The sequence below is a fragment of the Tachysurus fulvidraco genome, chromosome 19 (genome assembly GCF_022655615.1).
Source record: "Tachysurus fulvidraco isolate hzauxx_2018 chromosome 19, HZAU_PFXX_2.0, whole genome shotgun sequence".
NCBI classification, from domain to species: Eukaryota; Metazoa; Chordata; class Actinopteri; order Siluriformes; family Bagridae; genus Tachysurus; species Tachysurus fulvidraco.
The window spans coordinates 5,552,561-5,569,520 of NC_062536.1; the positions used below are offsets into that span (position 1 = coordinate 5,552,561).

The following is a 16,960-nucleotide window of genomic DNA, read 5'->3' on the forward strand; positions in this document are numbered from 1 at the left end:
TTTGTTGGAAAACAGCTAAACAACACAGAAGATGGAGCCACATGCTGCTTCGGCTAAGCTCTCATCTTTTTTTAGCACAAACACATGAAACCTTATTGTTTTTTGTTTGTTTGTTTTTTTGCTTTTGGTATTAAGTAAAGGTTTTTGTTATTAAACAAAATATTTTTTGGGGGAAAAAATAGCTGTAGTAGAACCAATCAATCAATGAGACAAAAGTTTATCTTCCTAACCCCCCCCCCTGCAAATTTAAGATTCACAATACATGGGAAAGCTACTTTGTAGAATACTTCTCTCTAAGATTTAATGGTGTTAATAGGCGCTGTTAATAATAACAACGATAAGTACTAAAGACTGCCTGTTACAGTGCCTATAATTTTGACCGGAAGCGCTTAGGATAGTCGACGCGCATGCGCAACAAGTTTTTTTTTTGTATTTTGGAGAAGTTAAGCAGAGCAGAGAAGGAAGGGCGGAAAGTAGGGGCAGAACTGCCTCGCCTACTGGGTGGTCGTGAAGTGGTTAAGAGGTTCTACATGCAAGTGATGGCCCACTGTGGTGGGGAGCTTGTGCGTGTGCGTGTCTGTGCGCTGCTGGTCCGCTCTTAATGCGCGCGCGGCACAGTGTTGGAGACGGAGGGAAAGGCCCAGAGAGGGAGAAGTTGTGGATGATGTAGAGACCCTGATGCTTGGTTTTAAAGAGTCTGTTTCTCTCTTCTTCTTCTTTCTTTTCGTCCCCCTGCCGCAGTCACTTTGATAGGAAGGTAAACTAAACATGGAGTTGTTGTGCCACGAAAAGGAACTCGTCGTCAAGGCTCTGCTGGACCCCAGCGTTTACAGCGACGACAGAGTGCTGCAGAACCTCCTGACGGTCGAGGAAGCGTTTCTCCCACAAGCTTCTTATTTCCAGTGCGTGCAGAAAGAAGTACAGCCTTACATGAGGAGGATAGTCGCCACTTGGATGTTGGAGGTTGGTGGTTGGATTTTTAACTCACTAAATGGTGCCATGGTACATGCATGAGAGACCGTTTTGATAGTTAAAGGTGTAACTGTTTTTTTGTTCTTCTTTAACTTTTTTTTTAAAACCTTATTTGTAGTGTTACAGTAACACAAGCTCACTGTCACCCCCTGTCACTCGTTTTATACACTATCTACAGGCCAATTAAGTTCCTGAGGGCGGAGCTTTGTGAAGATTGACATGAATAGGGGAGAGAGGAATAATAGTATTCTCAGTGGTAGTAAACACATAACTGTTGAAGAACTAATCCTGCAAAAAAAAAAAAGGAAAATATTAAATGTATAGTAATGTATATAATGTATATAGTAATGTCATTGAATCTCTAATATTTCAAGCAGAAGCTTACAACATCATACAGAAGGGATGAAATGTCCTAAAGTTATGCTTAGTGTGTTGAGTAAGCTTTTAAAACTGAGTTTTTACTGCATTTATAAAACATACACCTCTAGCCTCTTCCTCAGTCGCTGGTGTAACGTCAGGCAATTTCCTTTCTTTAAAATCCTTTTCAACTTAAAGCACTAAAGCGGCTGTGTGTGTGTTTACAGCTTTGTGGTTTTGTTCGACTCCATAACTTCCTATGCTGAGTCATAAATGAATTGTCTTCAGTCAAGAACAACATTCAACATGACCACTTGGCAGATTAGCAGAGAGCTGTTTATGTTTTTCATTGTGGAGGATTTTGTAGAAGCCCGACACATAATTAGTGGAAATGAATGAGTGTTTCGGTTAGTTTTGACAGACACTGTGTTCCTTGTTTCCACAGGTTTGTGAAGAAGAGGAGTGTGAGGAAGAAGTTTTTCCTCTGGCTGTCAATTACCTGGACCGATTTCTTTCTGCCATGCCAACCAAAAAGTCGTGTCTGCAGCTTCTTGGTGCCGTCTGCGTTTTCCTTGCGTCCAAATTGATATCGTCCCATCCCATCTCCGCCAAAAAACTCTGTTTTCACACGGACAACTCCATCACTTCACAAGAGCTGCTGGTAAGACCTGGTGTTGTATGTATAGTCTTGTCTCTCATGTTTTGACCGTAATCTATGTAAATCCTGTGCTATTGTTTTTAAATTTCTCTGAATATTGCTGAGTTTGCGAAATCCTGGAGTCTTAATCTAAAGTGTTTTTGACACTAGCCCCTTTTCCACTGTATGGTAGAGCTGGGACTTGTGTTATCTTCTAATCAGAATAATGTTTTCTCTACAATGCTTGATAAAATAATCTATGCAAATAATCTACTGCAGCATACTTAACAAATGGCTCCTTTCTGAGGACCGTCTCCAAATGACCACCCCGATTTCTTCATCCGTTAGTTGGGTTGATTGTATTGGAGTTTCCCGCTCATCTGTGCTTGTTTTTTTCCCCGTTCTATCTATCTATCTATCCATCCATCCATCCATCCATCCATCCATCTTTCTTCACAGCAGACCACTAGCAGCTTTTGTGACATTGCTGCCTGACTCAATTTCTGTGGTCTTACAATATGCATCACCTCACACAGCCCTAATGCAGAGCCTACGGTCCTGCTCGAGACATTTTAAAAATTGAGCTAGTTAAGGTCTGGACCTCATTTGTGAAAAGTCACAAACAAGTTTAAAATTTGGATAAACACGTTCCTGACTACACTGTTGTGCTGGTGTAGTGAGATTAATCAAGACATGCTGTTCCCATAATGCAGCTGGGTATAAAAAAGGCCTCCAGTGTAAACCTCAGTTAGTTCACGTGCATATCCAGAAGTACACTTGCCCATAAAAGCCTCTCACAACACCGTGCTTGAGATACCATTTTATGTGCTCGTTTCACAGGTCCTCGCTCTACCTATTAAAAGATATTATTCGAATACCATGCACTGTTTTGCTGCCATTGCTATGGTGATGTGAACAACTTATTGAACGTCCGGGCAGAGGAATGCGGCTTGACAAAACTAGGCTTGCCTGTTAGTTTTGTGTGTGTGTGTGTGTGTGTGTGTGTGTGTGTGTGTGTGTGTGTGTGTGTGTGTGTGTGCCCTTTCTGACCTCATTAATATTTACCCTTTTGCTCTCATTTAACATCATCCTCTACGAACATGTGCAAAGTTGTAGACAGACAGCAAAAGTAATAACACCCAGTTCCCGAATGTTCCGATCCTGGACACGTCACTGTTACATTATTACATACCTGTTTTTATAGCATGTTCTCTCTATATAACGGATTTGGGTCTACGTCGTGTGATGGCATCGCAACACACATTCATCCAAATCGCACTTCTATTTACATGTTTGCTAAAGCTCTCATAGGAATGTGTGTCTAGAGATGTGTCTAAAAGAAGAACCCTCTGCTTGCAATTTCACCAATTCAAGTAGTTTTCCACAAATAACAAAAAGAAAAAATCTCCAAAAGCATTTTAAGCCGCAACTATCACAAAAAAAACCTCTCTGTGAAATCATGGAGGACATGAATACTACTGTGTAGGCAATGTGTGGTCTTCAGATTCACCACAGACTTTTCAGTTGTACAGAGCCTGCAGTGAGAACGTGAACCGAAGAACTGATTTTGTTGGAATTGCACATTAAAAAGGGAAACCAATGTATTGTGTCCGTAAATGAGAGCAGACCACAAGCGCAGAGATGTAATGGGAAAATGAGAGGCTGCATGTCCTATAACAATAGACCTGTTTTTTTTTTTTCGTTTTAAAGCATCCACAGGAAGTGACTCAAATTGAATCTGATGGCTTGGTAGAATCTGTCCATGGGTTAGTTCACCTTTTTTTTGTATTTAGTGATTATAACCTTTTATACTGGGCCGACGACAGGAAAGCAGCAGCTGTGTCAATGGAAACAGAAAAGCCACTGAGTGTCTTTTGCAGAGATTTCGAGGTGCATAAGGCAGCGCAGTGTCTGCACGGTGCGTGGGTGAAGTGGAGCAGTGGAAATGTGAGAGGCTGACTCAGTCAGTCCCATCCTTCTGCCAAATCGAAAAGGTCTTTTCTGTATTGTTTCAACTCCTCTTCTGTTTAATTACTCGTCACGCTTTAAAAGACCGTATTTTTGGTCTTTACTGCAGTTTGAATACATGTATCAGAATGCACAAATGCCATGAACTGATGTGCTTATAAAGCGGTGTGTGAAATCCGTTGAGTCCGGGAAAATGTGTGTAAGTTCATGCGCGGTGCTAATAAGTAGCCTCATGTTGTTTGTTAGGGCGCACGTTTGCCTCAGACCTCCAGGGTTGGGGGTTCGATTCCCACCTCCGCCTTGTGTGTGTGGAGTTTGCATGTTCTCCCCGTGCCTCGGCGGTTTCCTCCGGGTACTCCGGTTTCCTCCCCCGGTCCAAAGACATGCATGGTAGTTTGATTGGCATCTCTGGAAAATTGTCCGTAGTGTGTGTGTGTGTGCTCTGTGATGGGTTGGCACTCCGTCCAGGGTGTATCCTGCCTTGATGCCTGATGACGCCTGAGATAGGCACAGCCTCCCCGTGACCCGAGAAGTTCAGATAAGCGGTAAAAAATGAATGAATGAATGAATGTTGTTTGTTAGCACGTAACAGATTAGAGAGGTAGAGAAAATGGAAGGAACCTGTGCAAAACATGCTGTAAGAGACTTGAGACAGTGTGCTGAAGGTTGATTTCCAAAGCATGTGTATGTAAATGACGTATGAGTAATCTGTCCTCTCATTGGTCAGATTTCACCTGTTTATGTTCATGGCTCAAGCTGGATAGTCAGCAGGTCGTACACTTTATAGAGACTTTCCTTTCAACTGTAGTTGTTATAAATGTTCAGTTTTGATAAAGAATCATAAAGAATTCATCAGGATGTTTTTTCAGTTCACCTGGTCTAGGGTTTAAACCGAAGAGGCATGATTTGTTTACTCACATTAACCCATTATTCATGTTGCACACCATTAGCTTACCATATGTAACAGAGTTTCCATCATGCATTGCTATACAGGTTGGTTTGATTGTCCATTAAGTCAAGCTGATTTCCCACTACAAACAAACTGCAGATCCGGGCATGATTTCTGTGTTCGTCTTCTTCTTTCGGCTTTTCCCTTCAGGGGTCGCCACAGCGAATCATCTCTCTCCACCTATCCCTAACTTCTGCATCCTCAACACTTGCACCAAATCCTCATTAATTACACCCATATACCTCTTCTTTGGCCTTACTCTTTGCCTCCTGCCTGGCAGCTCCATGTCCAACATTCTCCTACCAATATACTCACTCTCCCTCCTCTGAACATGTCCAAACCATCTTAATCTGGCCTCCTAACTTTGTCTCCCAAACATCCAACATGAGCTGTGAAGAATCTTTAGCAAGACTGTAAAATCACTGTTAATCAACTATCTCCATCGGGGCTCACAATCTTGATTCTACCAGATACTTTTAAATAGTCTTTGTATCCCAATTACAGCTCACTTGCATATACGAGTCTTGGACATATTGTGGAAACCTACTCTTCATTAACCACAGTGTCCAGATTGTACAGATGTATTTATTTAGCAAGAGACGGTTTCTAATAGTCGGAATAGTAATGGTTGAACCAATATTTATTCATTCATTCATTTTCTACCGCTTATCCGAACTTCTCAGGTCACGGGGAGCCTGTGCCTATCTCAGGCGTCATCGGGCATCAAGGCAGGATACACCCTGGACGGAGTGCCAACACATCACAGGGCACACACACACTCTCATTCACTCACACACTACGGACAATTTTTCCAGAGATGCCAATCAACCTACCATGCATGTCTTTGGACCGGGGGAGGAAACCGGAGTACCCGGAGGAAACCCCCGAGGCACGGGGAGGACATGCAAACTCCACACACACAAAGCGGAGGCGGGAATCGAACCCCCAACCCTGGAGGTGTGAGGCGAACGTGCTAACCACTAAGTGCCCCCCCCCCCAATAAAATAAATTTTTTTTATTTATTTATTTTAGTTTAGTTTGACTCTTCTCTTCCCCAACTCGTGCACACAAAGCTACGTCAACCAGATCCAATGGTGGTTCAGCTGTTGTTAGCATGCTAATACACAAAATCCGGCTCATAATGATTAATAAGGATGTTCACAAGTCACTGTCCTTTTTTGTAATGGGGGAAAATCTTGTTGAATTGTTTTGGTAAAAAGCCAGCCAGTCAAACAGTTGAAAGCTTTATGCAGCTTGACTCTGCATAGCACAACATGGCTAATTATGCATCTTCATAGGAAGTAATCATGCATAAGTTCATCCCCTCCATCTTGGATAAGCATTGCCAGTTTTTTCATGACTTTACCTTGTGTCTTTATTTATTTATTTATTTATTTATTTATTTATTTATTTATTTATTTATTTTGAAGCACAGACTGATTACCTGGCTGCACTGGGTGCGTGCTGATTGCCGAAATGAAGGTGGCGATTGTGGAGGCAGAGGGAGACATTGGATATCTGATTCCTTCATAAACGTTCTGAACCATTTGAGCATCAACAACTCGATAAGAAGTTTGTAGTGGTTTAAGCTACACTGTTTAAGCTACACTTTATTGTCAGAAGCAATCCTGAGTCACGAGCAATACAAAACCACGTGCGTTTATTTATGTATCAAACTAATTAAATAAAAATTTTAACGAGCAGAGGTCTAATATTGTAAACAAAACATGCTACAGGTTTGCTGTATCCTAAAAATAAAGAAATGCTTTTATTTGTATTTATGTTCAAGTAAATGTAAGAAATAGAGCTCCAAAGTCGGTTAAAATGGCCGCCCTCAGTCTCTGGTGCTGTAGATTGCAGCCCTGTGGTAGTGGTGTCATTTTGTAAGGTGCTGGAGAGCCTTGTTTAACGGTTATACATGGTTGCCTCACCACATACACAAGCTATAATGCTGGTCAGTCGTTTTGGTCTGGAGTTTCACGAGTTCAGATATTTCCTAGTAAAGGTGTAGACTCTCCACGAAAGGGTGTGATCATGTGTCCAGAGTGTTGGCTGTATGATGTAACCCTGTGGGTTGTGTAGATTGGGACCTCTGGTGTTCAAACAGTGAAAGTTCTTTTAGATGTAATTTCCTTGATGCAAGTTGCACATTTCCACATCACTTTAAGAATTGTGTTATAATGCATCATTACACCCCTATACCTTGCTGTAATATTTGGTTTAGTGTACTAAGAAATTTAACGAACATTTGATAAACCACTCCAGCCAGTATAGAGTCTGGAAGCGGGGCTTAATGTACATAGGCAAGTTCAGTGTAGTTCATCTCGTAATTGCTGTTCAAAACATCGTTACACAACATGCACTGTTTAGTCGATTGCTATAGTGATGTGAATGCCCTTGTTAATCAGATCTAACTTTGCGAATCATAAATTTGAAGTGTGTAAGCAATCCAAGAATAGCATGCCCAGGCTTATTACAGTAGTGAGGCCAGAAAATATCCAGAAGCAGTTTCAAAAATAAACCCATTCTTCTCAGTGTTTATACTGATGCACATATGTTTTGAGATGACTAACCGGCCATCGAGTGCCTTCCTCTGTGGTCAGTGGCACTTCCTCCGTTGACTACTTAACAAAAAGAAAAAACGGAAGCTGCTGCTTTGCCACGCTTTGGGGTGTTTCTGTCATGTATATCAGCTGTGGAGAATTTCTCAGAAGTCTGCCTGTAGGAAGGAAGTGTGTTTGTTACAAGAGGAAGGGGAGCATGGTTTTAGTTCAGCCATTATTAGAATAAGGTGGTTTGGACCGCTTGTTGTCCTGACCTCATCATTTGCCTGTGTTTCAGATGTTTGATTGGTTACGGAATGGAAACTTTCAACCTCGCTGTCCTCACCTGACCTCAAGTAGGGTCACTCGAGATCTGCCAGGCTTTATTTATAATATAGTTCCATGCATATAAAATTGAATTGCACAATATTAAATAATAATACAAACTGATTGGCTTATCTGAGATTATGACTTTACTCAGTTTGTGCTATTTAAGCCTAACAGTGGTACATCCAAATGGCTACTTAAAAAAAAAAAAAGCTTGTTTTTTCATGGTCAAAGTATGTTCGTATTAGATTTTTGTCCTGAATGACTATCATCTTGCCAGCAGACGGGCGATGTTTTAGTCTGTTCCCTACTGTGGCATTGTGCAATCTCATGGGTTAAAACCCCAAACGTAGTTCTGACTGCCACAGAGCGAGCAAAAGAAATAAACTTCTAATTTGATTTACAATCTTTATTATACAGGAGGTTCAGTAAGTATTCAAACCTCCTCTGATCCCATAGCTATCTGATTTGTTAAAACTGTTCTATTTACATTAGGCCACATAAACGCATCTTGGCGAATCGGATTGCAATCCGATCTTTCTACTCCCGCCCAAAATGCAAATATATTTTACCTCATTTCCGGGGTAATTGAAATCGAACACACTTTGGTGTATGTGGTTGCTACAAAAAACAGCATTTACTGTTTGCTGCATTTTCGCTGGCGGCAGCAGTGTGTTTTAAAACCCAACGAGACACCTGGGTGAAAGATCGTTTGTTCGAGTCACCTGCGAGTGACGTACTTCCGTTTGGGAGGAGTTTAGCTTGAACAACCACATGCATTTACACCTGTCCAGTTTCATCTGAAACGCGTCCCAGACCACCTCCTGAAGGGGTTTGAGCGATCGGATTTATATCCGTCTCGAAACTGTTTCGGAGGGAATTTACACCTGGTCTTTTTACGATCGGATTGCTATCTGTTCACAGAAAACGCATGAAGTGACCAGGTGTAAAAAAACCCCATAGACGTATAGATTATATTTACAAATGTAACTTTTATTTTTTAATAGCAGTTTTACTTCATTTATTTACTTCTAAGTATGTTCTGTATAGTTTTGGTCTGAGATTTGTCTTAGCCACTCAAGGACAGACAGAGACTTGTCCAGAACCACTCTAGCAGCACGGGCTGTATGTTTTGGGTTGCTGGTGAAAGTTAAACCTCTCCCCCCGCCTTCCCAGGATATCTTCATGGACCTCTCTGTATTTAGCTCCATTCATCCATTTGTCCATTCTGACCCTGATGCTGTGAAGTATCCCTTAGTGTAGTACAATGCTACCATTATGCTTCACTGAATCTTTTTCCTAATGTTTTCGGAGTCATTTAAGTGCATGCCCTCTACCTTTCACTTAGGAGTGTCTTCCTTATATAGCCACTCTACCATAAAGCCTTGAATGACTGAGTATGTCTGAGTTGGTGGTTCTGGCAGGTTCTCATATATCTGTGCTGGATTTCTGAAGCTCTGTTCGAGCAGGGTACTTACTGTAGACACTGAGTGTTTGGGGGTGGACAAAGTTTAAGAGTCCTGGTTGTTACAAACTTCAACTATCCCACAATGTTGGAACTTAGTGAAACCATTCAAATCTTTACAAACAGGTTTATGCCTTTGCCCTGACTTATTTCTCAACATATTTTGGCTCCCGAGGTCCTTGGGCTTCAATGCTTTGTTTTTGGTTTGACCTTGCACTGTAAATTGTACTCACAGGTGTGTGTATTGAAATGATATAAATGATTTATAGTCAATTAAATTTGATAGAGGTGAATTATAATTCAGTTCTAGAGACATTTTGAGTTAATGAAAGCAAACAGGACGTATCTGAGCTCAGCTACAAGTGCCTTCAGCCAAGGGTCCTGACTACGTCCCTGAAGGTCCCTTAGGTTTTCCATATATTTGCAAAAAATACATGTCTAAAAATGGATAGACAATATAAAACTTTCGTATTTTATTTATTTTAAAACTTTGTCATCTCTCGTTTACAGAACTGGGAACTGATCGTTCTGGGAAAATTGAAGTGGAACCTGGCAGCTGTCACACCTCACGACTTCATTGAGCATATCCTGCTCAAGCTCCCCTTACCTAAGGACAGAGTGAAGCTGATTCGAAAACACGCACAGACTTTCATTGCCCTTTGTGCCACAGGTACTACAAGTAGAAATACACAAACAGACATTTTCTACATCCTGAAAATAGCACTTCATTTGGGTATATTGGAGAGTTACCTAATTGATCAAGGGCAGTTTGGTAAACAGTCAACCTGTGCAGCCAAAAATCAGGTCATACTGTATGTACCAGTTGTTTATACCTGGTGCAACTAACACAAACCAGGGCTCACAACCGGTGGTATAATTGCTGTTTATGACAAAACAAGAGTGCAGAAGTGGAGCAGTTTCTGGTTCTGGTTTAAAATGTGCCACAAATCAGTCATTTAAATTCTGAAAATTGTTTCCTGGGGCTCAATCATCCCCCACATATCATATTCTGACAAATCACATGTAATTTTATATATATATATATATATAATTATTTTTTTATTTATTTTGCCAACCCTGGATGCATAGTTTAGTTAAAACATGATCTATGCAGGGACAAAGCTCGGTTCATTGAGGTCATTGATTATACCCAAGCCACTCTGTCGTAACAGGAGCTGTACCATCAGTTTTAAAAAGAGTAGGAACACGCATAATACAAATAAGACATGAAGAAATATTCATTCATTAATATAGTTTACATGAGAATAATTTGGATTTAGCAATTACTGGGGTTGCCATGATGCACAACAGTCATGATTTCAGTTCACGATATGTGCCTTGCTGTTTGATTCAACATATTTTAAACAGTACCCAGAATCTGTATTTAGCTCCATTCATCCATTTGTCAGTTCTGATTCCAAGAAGCACCCCATAGTATGATGCTGCCACCACCATGCTTCACCACAGGGATTGTATCTCCAGTTGAAGATGGTTATCTGGATTTATTTATTTATTTATTTTACACAGCACTTTGGGGTTCTATTTAAAGTTCATTTTCTGTTTAATCAGACCTGAGAATCTTCTTCCTAATGCTCAAGAGTCAAGACTTTTATTTCAACATCCTAAGCAGAACAGTTTGCAGTTTTGTTTGTATGAAGCTGAATAGATAAAAAAAAAAATTTAATGTTGTTCTGAAGGTTTGCTGAGTTCTAAAAGTAAATCCCTTTCAGAATTCTTTCAAAACATTTGACGGAGGGATGATCAACTGAACCCCAATCATTTCTGTAGCGGCACCTGAGACGACGTTTGACAGAAATACTGTAGAGTTCCAAAGTCGGCTAAAATGGCCATATCCGTATTTGATCTCCCGACCTCCATTTCATTTTTTTAATGGTTATAACGCGATTGTGTAACCGTATAACCAATAATGTGTGTCGGTCGCTATAATCAAGAATTATTGGTCACTTCCCAAGTGTAGCTGCTTAATGCTGGATGGAGGCTCTCCATGTGACCAGAGAGTATCTGTATGCTTTAGCACTATGGGAATGGGCCCTCTGGTGGTCAAGCAGTGCAACTGCATTAGACGCTTCCCTTATTGATTGCTGATTTCCGCAGTGAACATCATCACATTAGTCATCAGGTCCTAATATTTCATTTCACCCCTAACAATTAGACTGTATTATCCACACTGCTGTGCTGCTGTTGTTCTTGGTCACTTTAAACCAGCTGACTGAGAATATAGTCTTCATTAATAATTTTAACCATGATCTATACATTCAGTTCTCTTTGCAGATGCAGGTCCCTTATTATTATTAGTAGTATTGTTTGGCGTGTTCAGTTACCAAGCCAGAAGTTTAGGGGGTGGTGGAAAAACCGGCTGCAGCAGATTTGTTTGTCGACGTGAAACAGAGCATTGTTTGTTTCTTATCTCATGCTTTATGTGAACAGCAGCTTCCACAAAAATGTGACATCTCCTGGTTGTGAATGAAGCATTGTATCATGCATCTGGTGTCATGAGGGTAATAGACCTGTAGGCTTTTAGTTCATAATGTATATACTGTCAGGGTTGTACATCCAGTTGCAAAAGAAAAGCAAAAAGATTGCACAGCTTGGCTTGTGCTGCATGGATCCATGCAGTAACTCTAAACACTTAAATATTTTTTCCCTAATATGGCAGCAGAAAACTGAGGGTCGCTCTCCTTTATACAGCCCGTCTAAGACGAGTAGGGAAGTCAGCCTTTTTCTGGAGGCCTTATCTTATTTTTGTGTCAGTGGGAATAGTTTCCTGCTTTGGGTGTGTTCCTGCAGGCCCGCGTCTATTCATAAAGCCTATAAACCGAGTGAGAGACGGCCACAGCAAAGAGCCGCTTCACTGCCGTTGGGAGTAAATGTAAATGTTTGGGGTTTTTCTTTTCGTGTTTGGATATGAAGTTCTCATGGCATGAGTCGCAGCCCACGGCACAGCTGTCTTATTCTGTGTGTTTATTTAAGCCCGTCCATCACATCCTCCATGGCTTCTGAGAAAAGTAACGCCGATTTGTAACTTAAACTCGGTTTAAATTCGACGTATAAAGGTAAAGGGTAGTGATGTAGCTAGCGTTTGTCTTCGGTTTTCCCAGCGTCTGTCTGTTTAAAGCTGAACAGATGACAGAAAGAAAACCCTTCAAATATGTGTGAGGGCGGAGGTGGACAGGCGAAGGCTCTACTCTCTGTTTTTCTAATTACAGCTGCATCTTTGACTAAAGGCAATGATGTGGAGATGTGCAAGTCAGGTTGGGGTTCTCAGCTGAATTGGGAGCAGATGTGAGAAATTCTGGAAAGCGATCAAGTCTAAAGCCGTCAGTCTCCCTGCCCTCTCGCATCACTCCGACTGGAGGTTATTAGCCTAGTTGTTTGCCTGAAGGGAGCTTTGTCAAGTCACAGGTGGAAGGATTGCTTGCCTTGCGTGCTCTGTTTCATGCTCTCTGATGAACCTCTCTTTTCAGATCACAGCTTTACGATGTACCCTCCCTCCATGATCGCCACGGGGAGCATCAGCGCGGCGGTGTGCGGACTTCAGATCAACTGCACGGGGAGCAGTGTTTGTGGGGAGAGCGTGACTGAACTGCTGGCCAAAATCACCCATACTGAAGTAGTAAGTGTGTCTCTGTCTCTTTCTCTCTCTCCCTCTCCATCTCTCTCTCTGTCTCCCTCTCTCTCCCTCTCTCTCTGTCTCTGAATCTCTCTGCATCTGTCTCTCTCCGTCTCTCTCCATCTCTCCCTCTGTCTCTCTCTCTACCTCTCCGTCTCTCTCTCCATTTCTCTCTGTCTGTCTCTCTTTCCCTCTCTCTCTGTCTGTCTCTCTCTCTGTCGTCGTCTCTCTGTCTCTCTCTCTCTGTCTCTCTCTCTCTTATAAAAGAGAAATACTCTTGACATAGTCAAGAGTGCTTGGGCTTGGGCTTACCTCCATTTGTCTCTTCATTTTTAATGGTCGGTGTGAGGAGTTTTTCCCTTGGTTGCATAACCTTACAGAATTTTAGTTTTAGATGGTCACAAACTTTAGCTGCTTATGAACAAACGCTGATCTTTACCAAGCTACTCTAAAGCTGAATAAATCAGTTCATGTGCCGACTTTCTTCTGGTTTCTTCACTTGATCTTAGGCTCCGAACCAAAGAAGCACAAACTCAAGAATTTGCTGTGATATAAGTTCTGCCATTCCAGAAAACTCTGAAATACAACTCTGATGTTTGTGCAATGTTTGGTGACTGTTGGTGTTTCCACTAGTTGCATATTGAAGCTATTTACATTTCATGATGAGAGCCTGTAGGGTTTGGCTGCAGCTTTAGTTGGCAGCTGTAAAGTTGTGTGTGTGTGTGTGTGTGTGTGTGTGTGTGTGTGTGTGTGTGTGTGTGTGGGCTTGGAGGTAAATTGCTTGCTTCTTGGTGTGTGTGTGTATGTGTGTGTGTGTGTGTGAGTAGTGATGGAGGAATGTGTGTGCCGACTTACATTCTTGTGGCCAGACATAGGCCTCCACTTCTCATGGCTAAGGCTTATGGCTCACCGAAACACACACACACATACACACACACACACCCTTCCATGCCTCAATTTTTCCAATGTTGTGTTACCTTATAAAGAAACTGTACATTGGACCTTTTCGCTTTCAGAGCCACAAGGTTTCAGCTTGGAATCAAAAAACCTGCTGAAGCCTGACATCAGACTTCAGGCCCAGGTAGACGTAGTCAGTAGTACAGAAATGCTCCTGAGAGAAAGAGTATAATTTTGTTCAAATTTTGTATAATTGTGTTCACTCTGAAAACTCCAACAAGAAGAAAACGTGCACTTCCTGAAGCCGGATGATGCACTTATTCCTGAAAAGACAAGTGGGAAATATAGGCCACTTCATGCTCTCAACACGCATGTCTTTGCTTACGTAGTTTAATAGGAGGCGGGGCTAACAAAACAAACACCTCGAACGTGTCTTTTAAATTAGTTCACGCAGTGTGGTTTATTATTTTTGACCATTTGAAAGCTTCCCAATGTCTTGCCAAAACTAGTGGTGTCACATTTATGTGCATAAGTGCTATTCCACTTTTTAAATCCAACCAATAGAGGACATGGAGCGTAAAGCCATTCTGAATGAGAGTTTTGCGAGGATGTACTATTTTGTATGTACCCGGTATAATGCATCGCTCTCCTCTTTCTCCCTTTCAGGATTGTCTGAATTCATGCCAGGAGAAGATCGAGCAATTGTTGGCCAGCAGCCTCAGAGAAAGCCAGCAGCACAAGCATCAGGAGGGCAGGGCCAACAACAAAGAGGCGGAGCCTCAGAGCCAGTCTTGCACCCCGACAGACGTGCGCGACATCAATCTATGATGTCTTTACATGCTCATAACCAGCAGGATTCCTTGATCTGGTGGAAACAAAAGGAATTTTACGTATCCACTTTATTATAGCTAATAATTTTAAAAATCAATAATATATTCTTATATACATCAGAGTTTAATGTAGTGTTTGAAGTACGTAAAATACAGAATATTTCATAAATTAATAAGAAGAAGAATAATAAAGGAGAATTTATGCTTATGTACAAGTATACTTGAAAAACTAAAATTGCTATTATTATTATTATTATTATTATTATTATTATTATTATTTTTGTGTTAAACCTATTCTGTTTTATGACTGTCTCTGTTTATCTGAGGGAGACGCGTATTGTGCACGCTAGCCACGTTTCGAGTGAACAGGAAAGCTGCACTGCTGTGAGTGTCGATCCCCCACAACCATTTTTTCAGCCAAATTTGTTACCAGCTAAAGACCAAAGCTGCCCCACAGAACAGCAGTGTGTCTGTGAAGGCAGGACTGAGCATTTGTCTAGTGGAAGCAGGAAGGAAGAATCCTAGTAAACTCCCAATTAATGTCCGGTTGGACGTTTACAAGTTTTTAGCGTTGGTGAAAGAACAACACTGCAGATTCAGAAGAAGGTTTAGGTTTAGTTTCAGTGGGATTCCTGCAAGTAAATAAGGTTGAGAGAAAGATGAAGTGAGCGACAATGGGAAAGGAAAAGCAAGTCAGTGAAGGTGTGATGGTGGAATCGCAGTAGTGGTGTCGAGACTAAGAGGCTATTCGAGGACGTGGACATCAGGAACGTAGCATTGTCTAACCTGTAGAAGTGAATGTGTTTAAAAATGTTGGAGCAAGTCCACCGACTTTACACAAGGGATCAGTTATTGATTATTTCTTGCTGAGGCACAGGGAGGGAGTTTGGGCAGTTTGTATAAAATTAGATTATAAGATTATAATTCGCAAAGCAAAAAAAGGAAAATCCGACTGCACTTTTTTCATTATTCTAGAATTATTACCATGTACAAGGAAATGAATAGAGCCTATTTTTTTTCTAATTAGTTCTTTTTTTATTATTATTAAGTTATTGTTTGTTTTGGGGCTGGTTTCCCATCGTGTTGGGTATACTTGCAGGGTTTACTGGTAAGCGTTACCCAAAGGTAGCAATCGAAAAGTGCTAAAATCGTAAAACCTCCATTTTTTTTTCCTCCAATGATTTGCACCGTGCAGGTTTAGATAGCATATTATTACATTGATCTCGTAGTTTTTGTAGTGGTTTTTAGCGTTGTTGCTGTCTTAACAGCTCATTATTGTAAACGTTTGTGTTTTGTTTTTTGTTTTTTGTTTTTTACGCATTTACAGTACTTGAATTTCACCCTTGCTGATTCACCTCAATACAATGCATCAACTTACTGCAGTTCAATTTCTATGCAAACATTTATTTAAAAAAGAAAAGTTACATTTATGACAAATCCATGTACTAATATGCTGTTATGCGTTAATTTACATTCCAGAATATTTACCTTATATAAGGAATACTGTATTCTTGAGACCATATCCGCTTCTCTCTCCAGTTTTTTTTTCTTTCTTTTTTTCTTTAATTTTTTTCCCCTTTCATTAGATTCTCTCTGAACATCTTTCGATATGCTGCTAAAAGAAAAAAAAAAAGAGCTTTTTTTTTGTCTTACACCGACGGAATTGTCTGCGTACGTTCCACTTTGTGTGCTGCTACTACAGGATTATTTTTGTATGCTAGCTTGGCTTGATTTTTAAGGACCTTTGGAGTGGAAGGTGAAGCAGGAAGCATGTTCCCACTTGGGTTTCAGGTGCTAGCGCTCAGCATCCCATCATGGGCCTTTCTGCACGCCTGCTGCTGTTGTGTTTCTGCTATGAATTCGATTTTTGGCGTCTTGACAGCATTAAGGAAAACACGAATGCTTGCTGCTTCATGTCTTCATTGTAAGTTGATCAGGGAGCTCCTGCTGCCAGATGTATTGCAGCATTGGCTGCTGTCGTTTTTCTTGTCATTTGTTTTACGTTTGGCTCTCAGATCAGGCCTTGTAAAGTCACTGATGTATGACTTTCAACAATGAGGCCTGTTCACATTCCAGTCCTGATCTGGTGTTTCATCTGTGATAGGAGCAACGTATTACACATGTGTGTATTCCTGAGGTCTTATTTTTATTTACTTTTTTTGGTTTTGTTTGTTAGTTTTTTTTTAAACTTTCTCTCTTCTAAAGGACATTTTCCCCTAAATCACTGTCTCAGCAAAGACATTGTCTATTTTTTGTTTTTTTATAGCTTTGTTATAAACTTAGTTGTTTGTCTTGCCAGACCTTCTCTTCCTCCACCTTTCTCTATCATACTTTGTTTGGCCACATTCAATTCTATATCTAGTGAAGATAATATAAAAAGACTT

At 40.9% G+C, this 16,960-nt stretch overlaps 1 protein-coding gene across 1 annotated transcript in view; it reads left to right on the forward strand.

Moving 5' to 3' along the window:
• Window positions 1-437: 437 nt before the first annotated feature.
• Window positions 438-16,960, forward strand: part of ccnd2b (cyclin D2, b) — a 16,730-nt gene continuing 207 nt past the window's right edge. Inside the window, exons 1-5 of the mRNA XM_027154116.2 lie at window positions 438-963; window positions 1,775-1,990; window positions 9,729-9,888; window positions 12,704-12,852; window positions 14,413-16,960. The exon at window positions 14,413-16,960 is cut by the window's right edge and continues 207 nt beyond it. Of these exons, the coding sequence (XP_027009917.1) occupies window positions 769-963; window positions 1,775-1,990; window positions 9,729-9,888; window positions 12,704-12,852; window positions 14,413-14,574 (882 nt within the window). The 5' untranslated portion in view covers window positions 438-768 and the 3' untranslated portion in view covers window positions 14,575-16,960. The remainder of the gene's footprint in view (window positions 964-1,774; window positions 1,991-9,728; window positions 9,889-12,703; window positions 12,853-14,412) is intronic.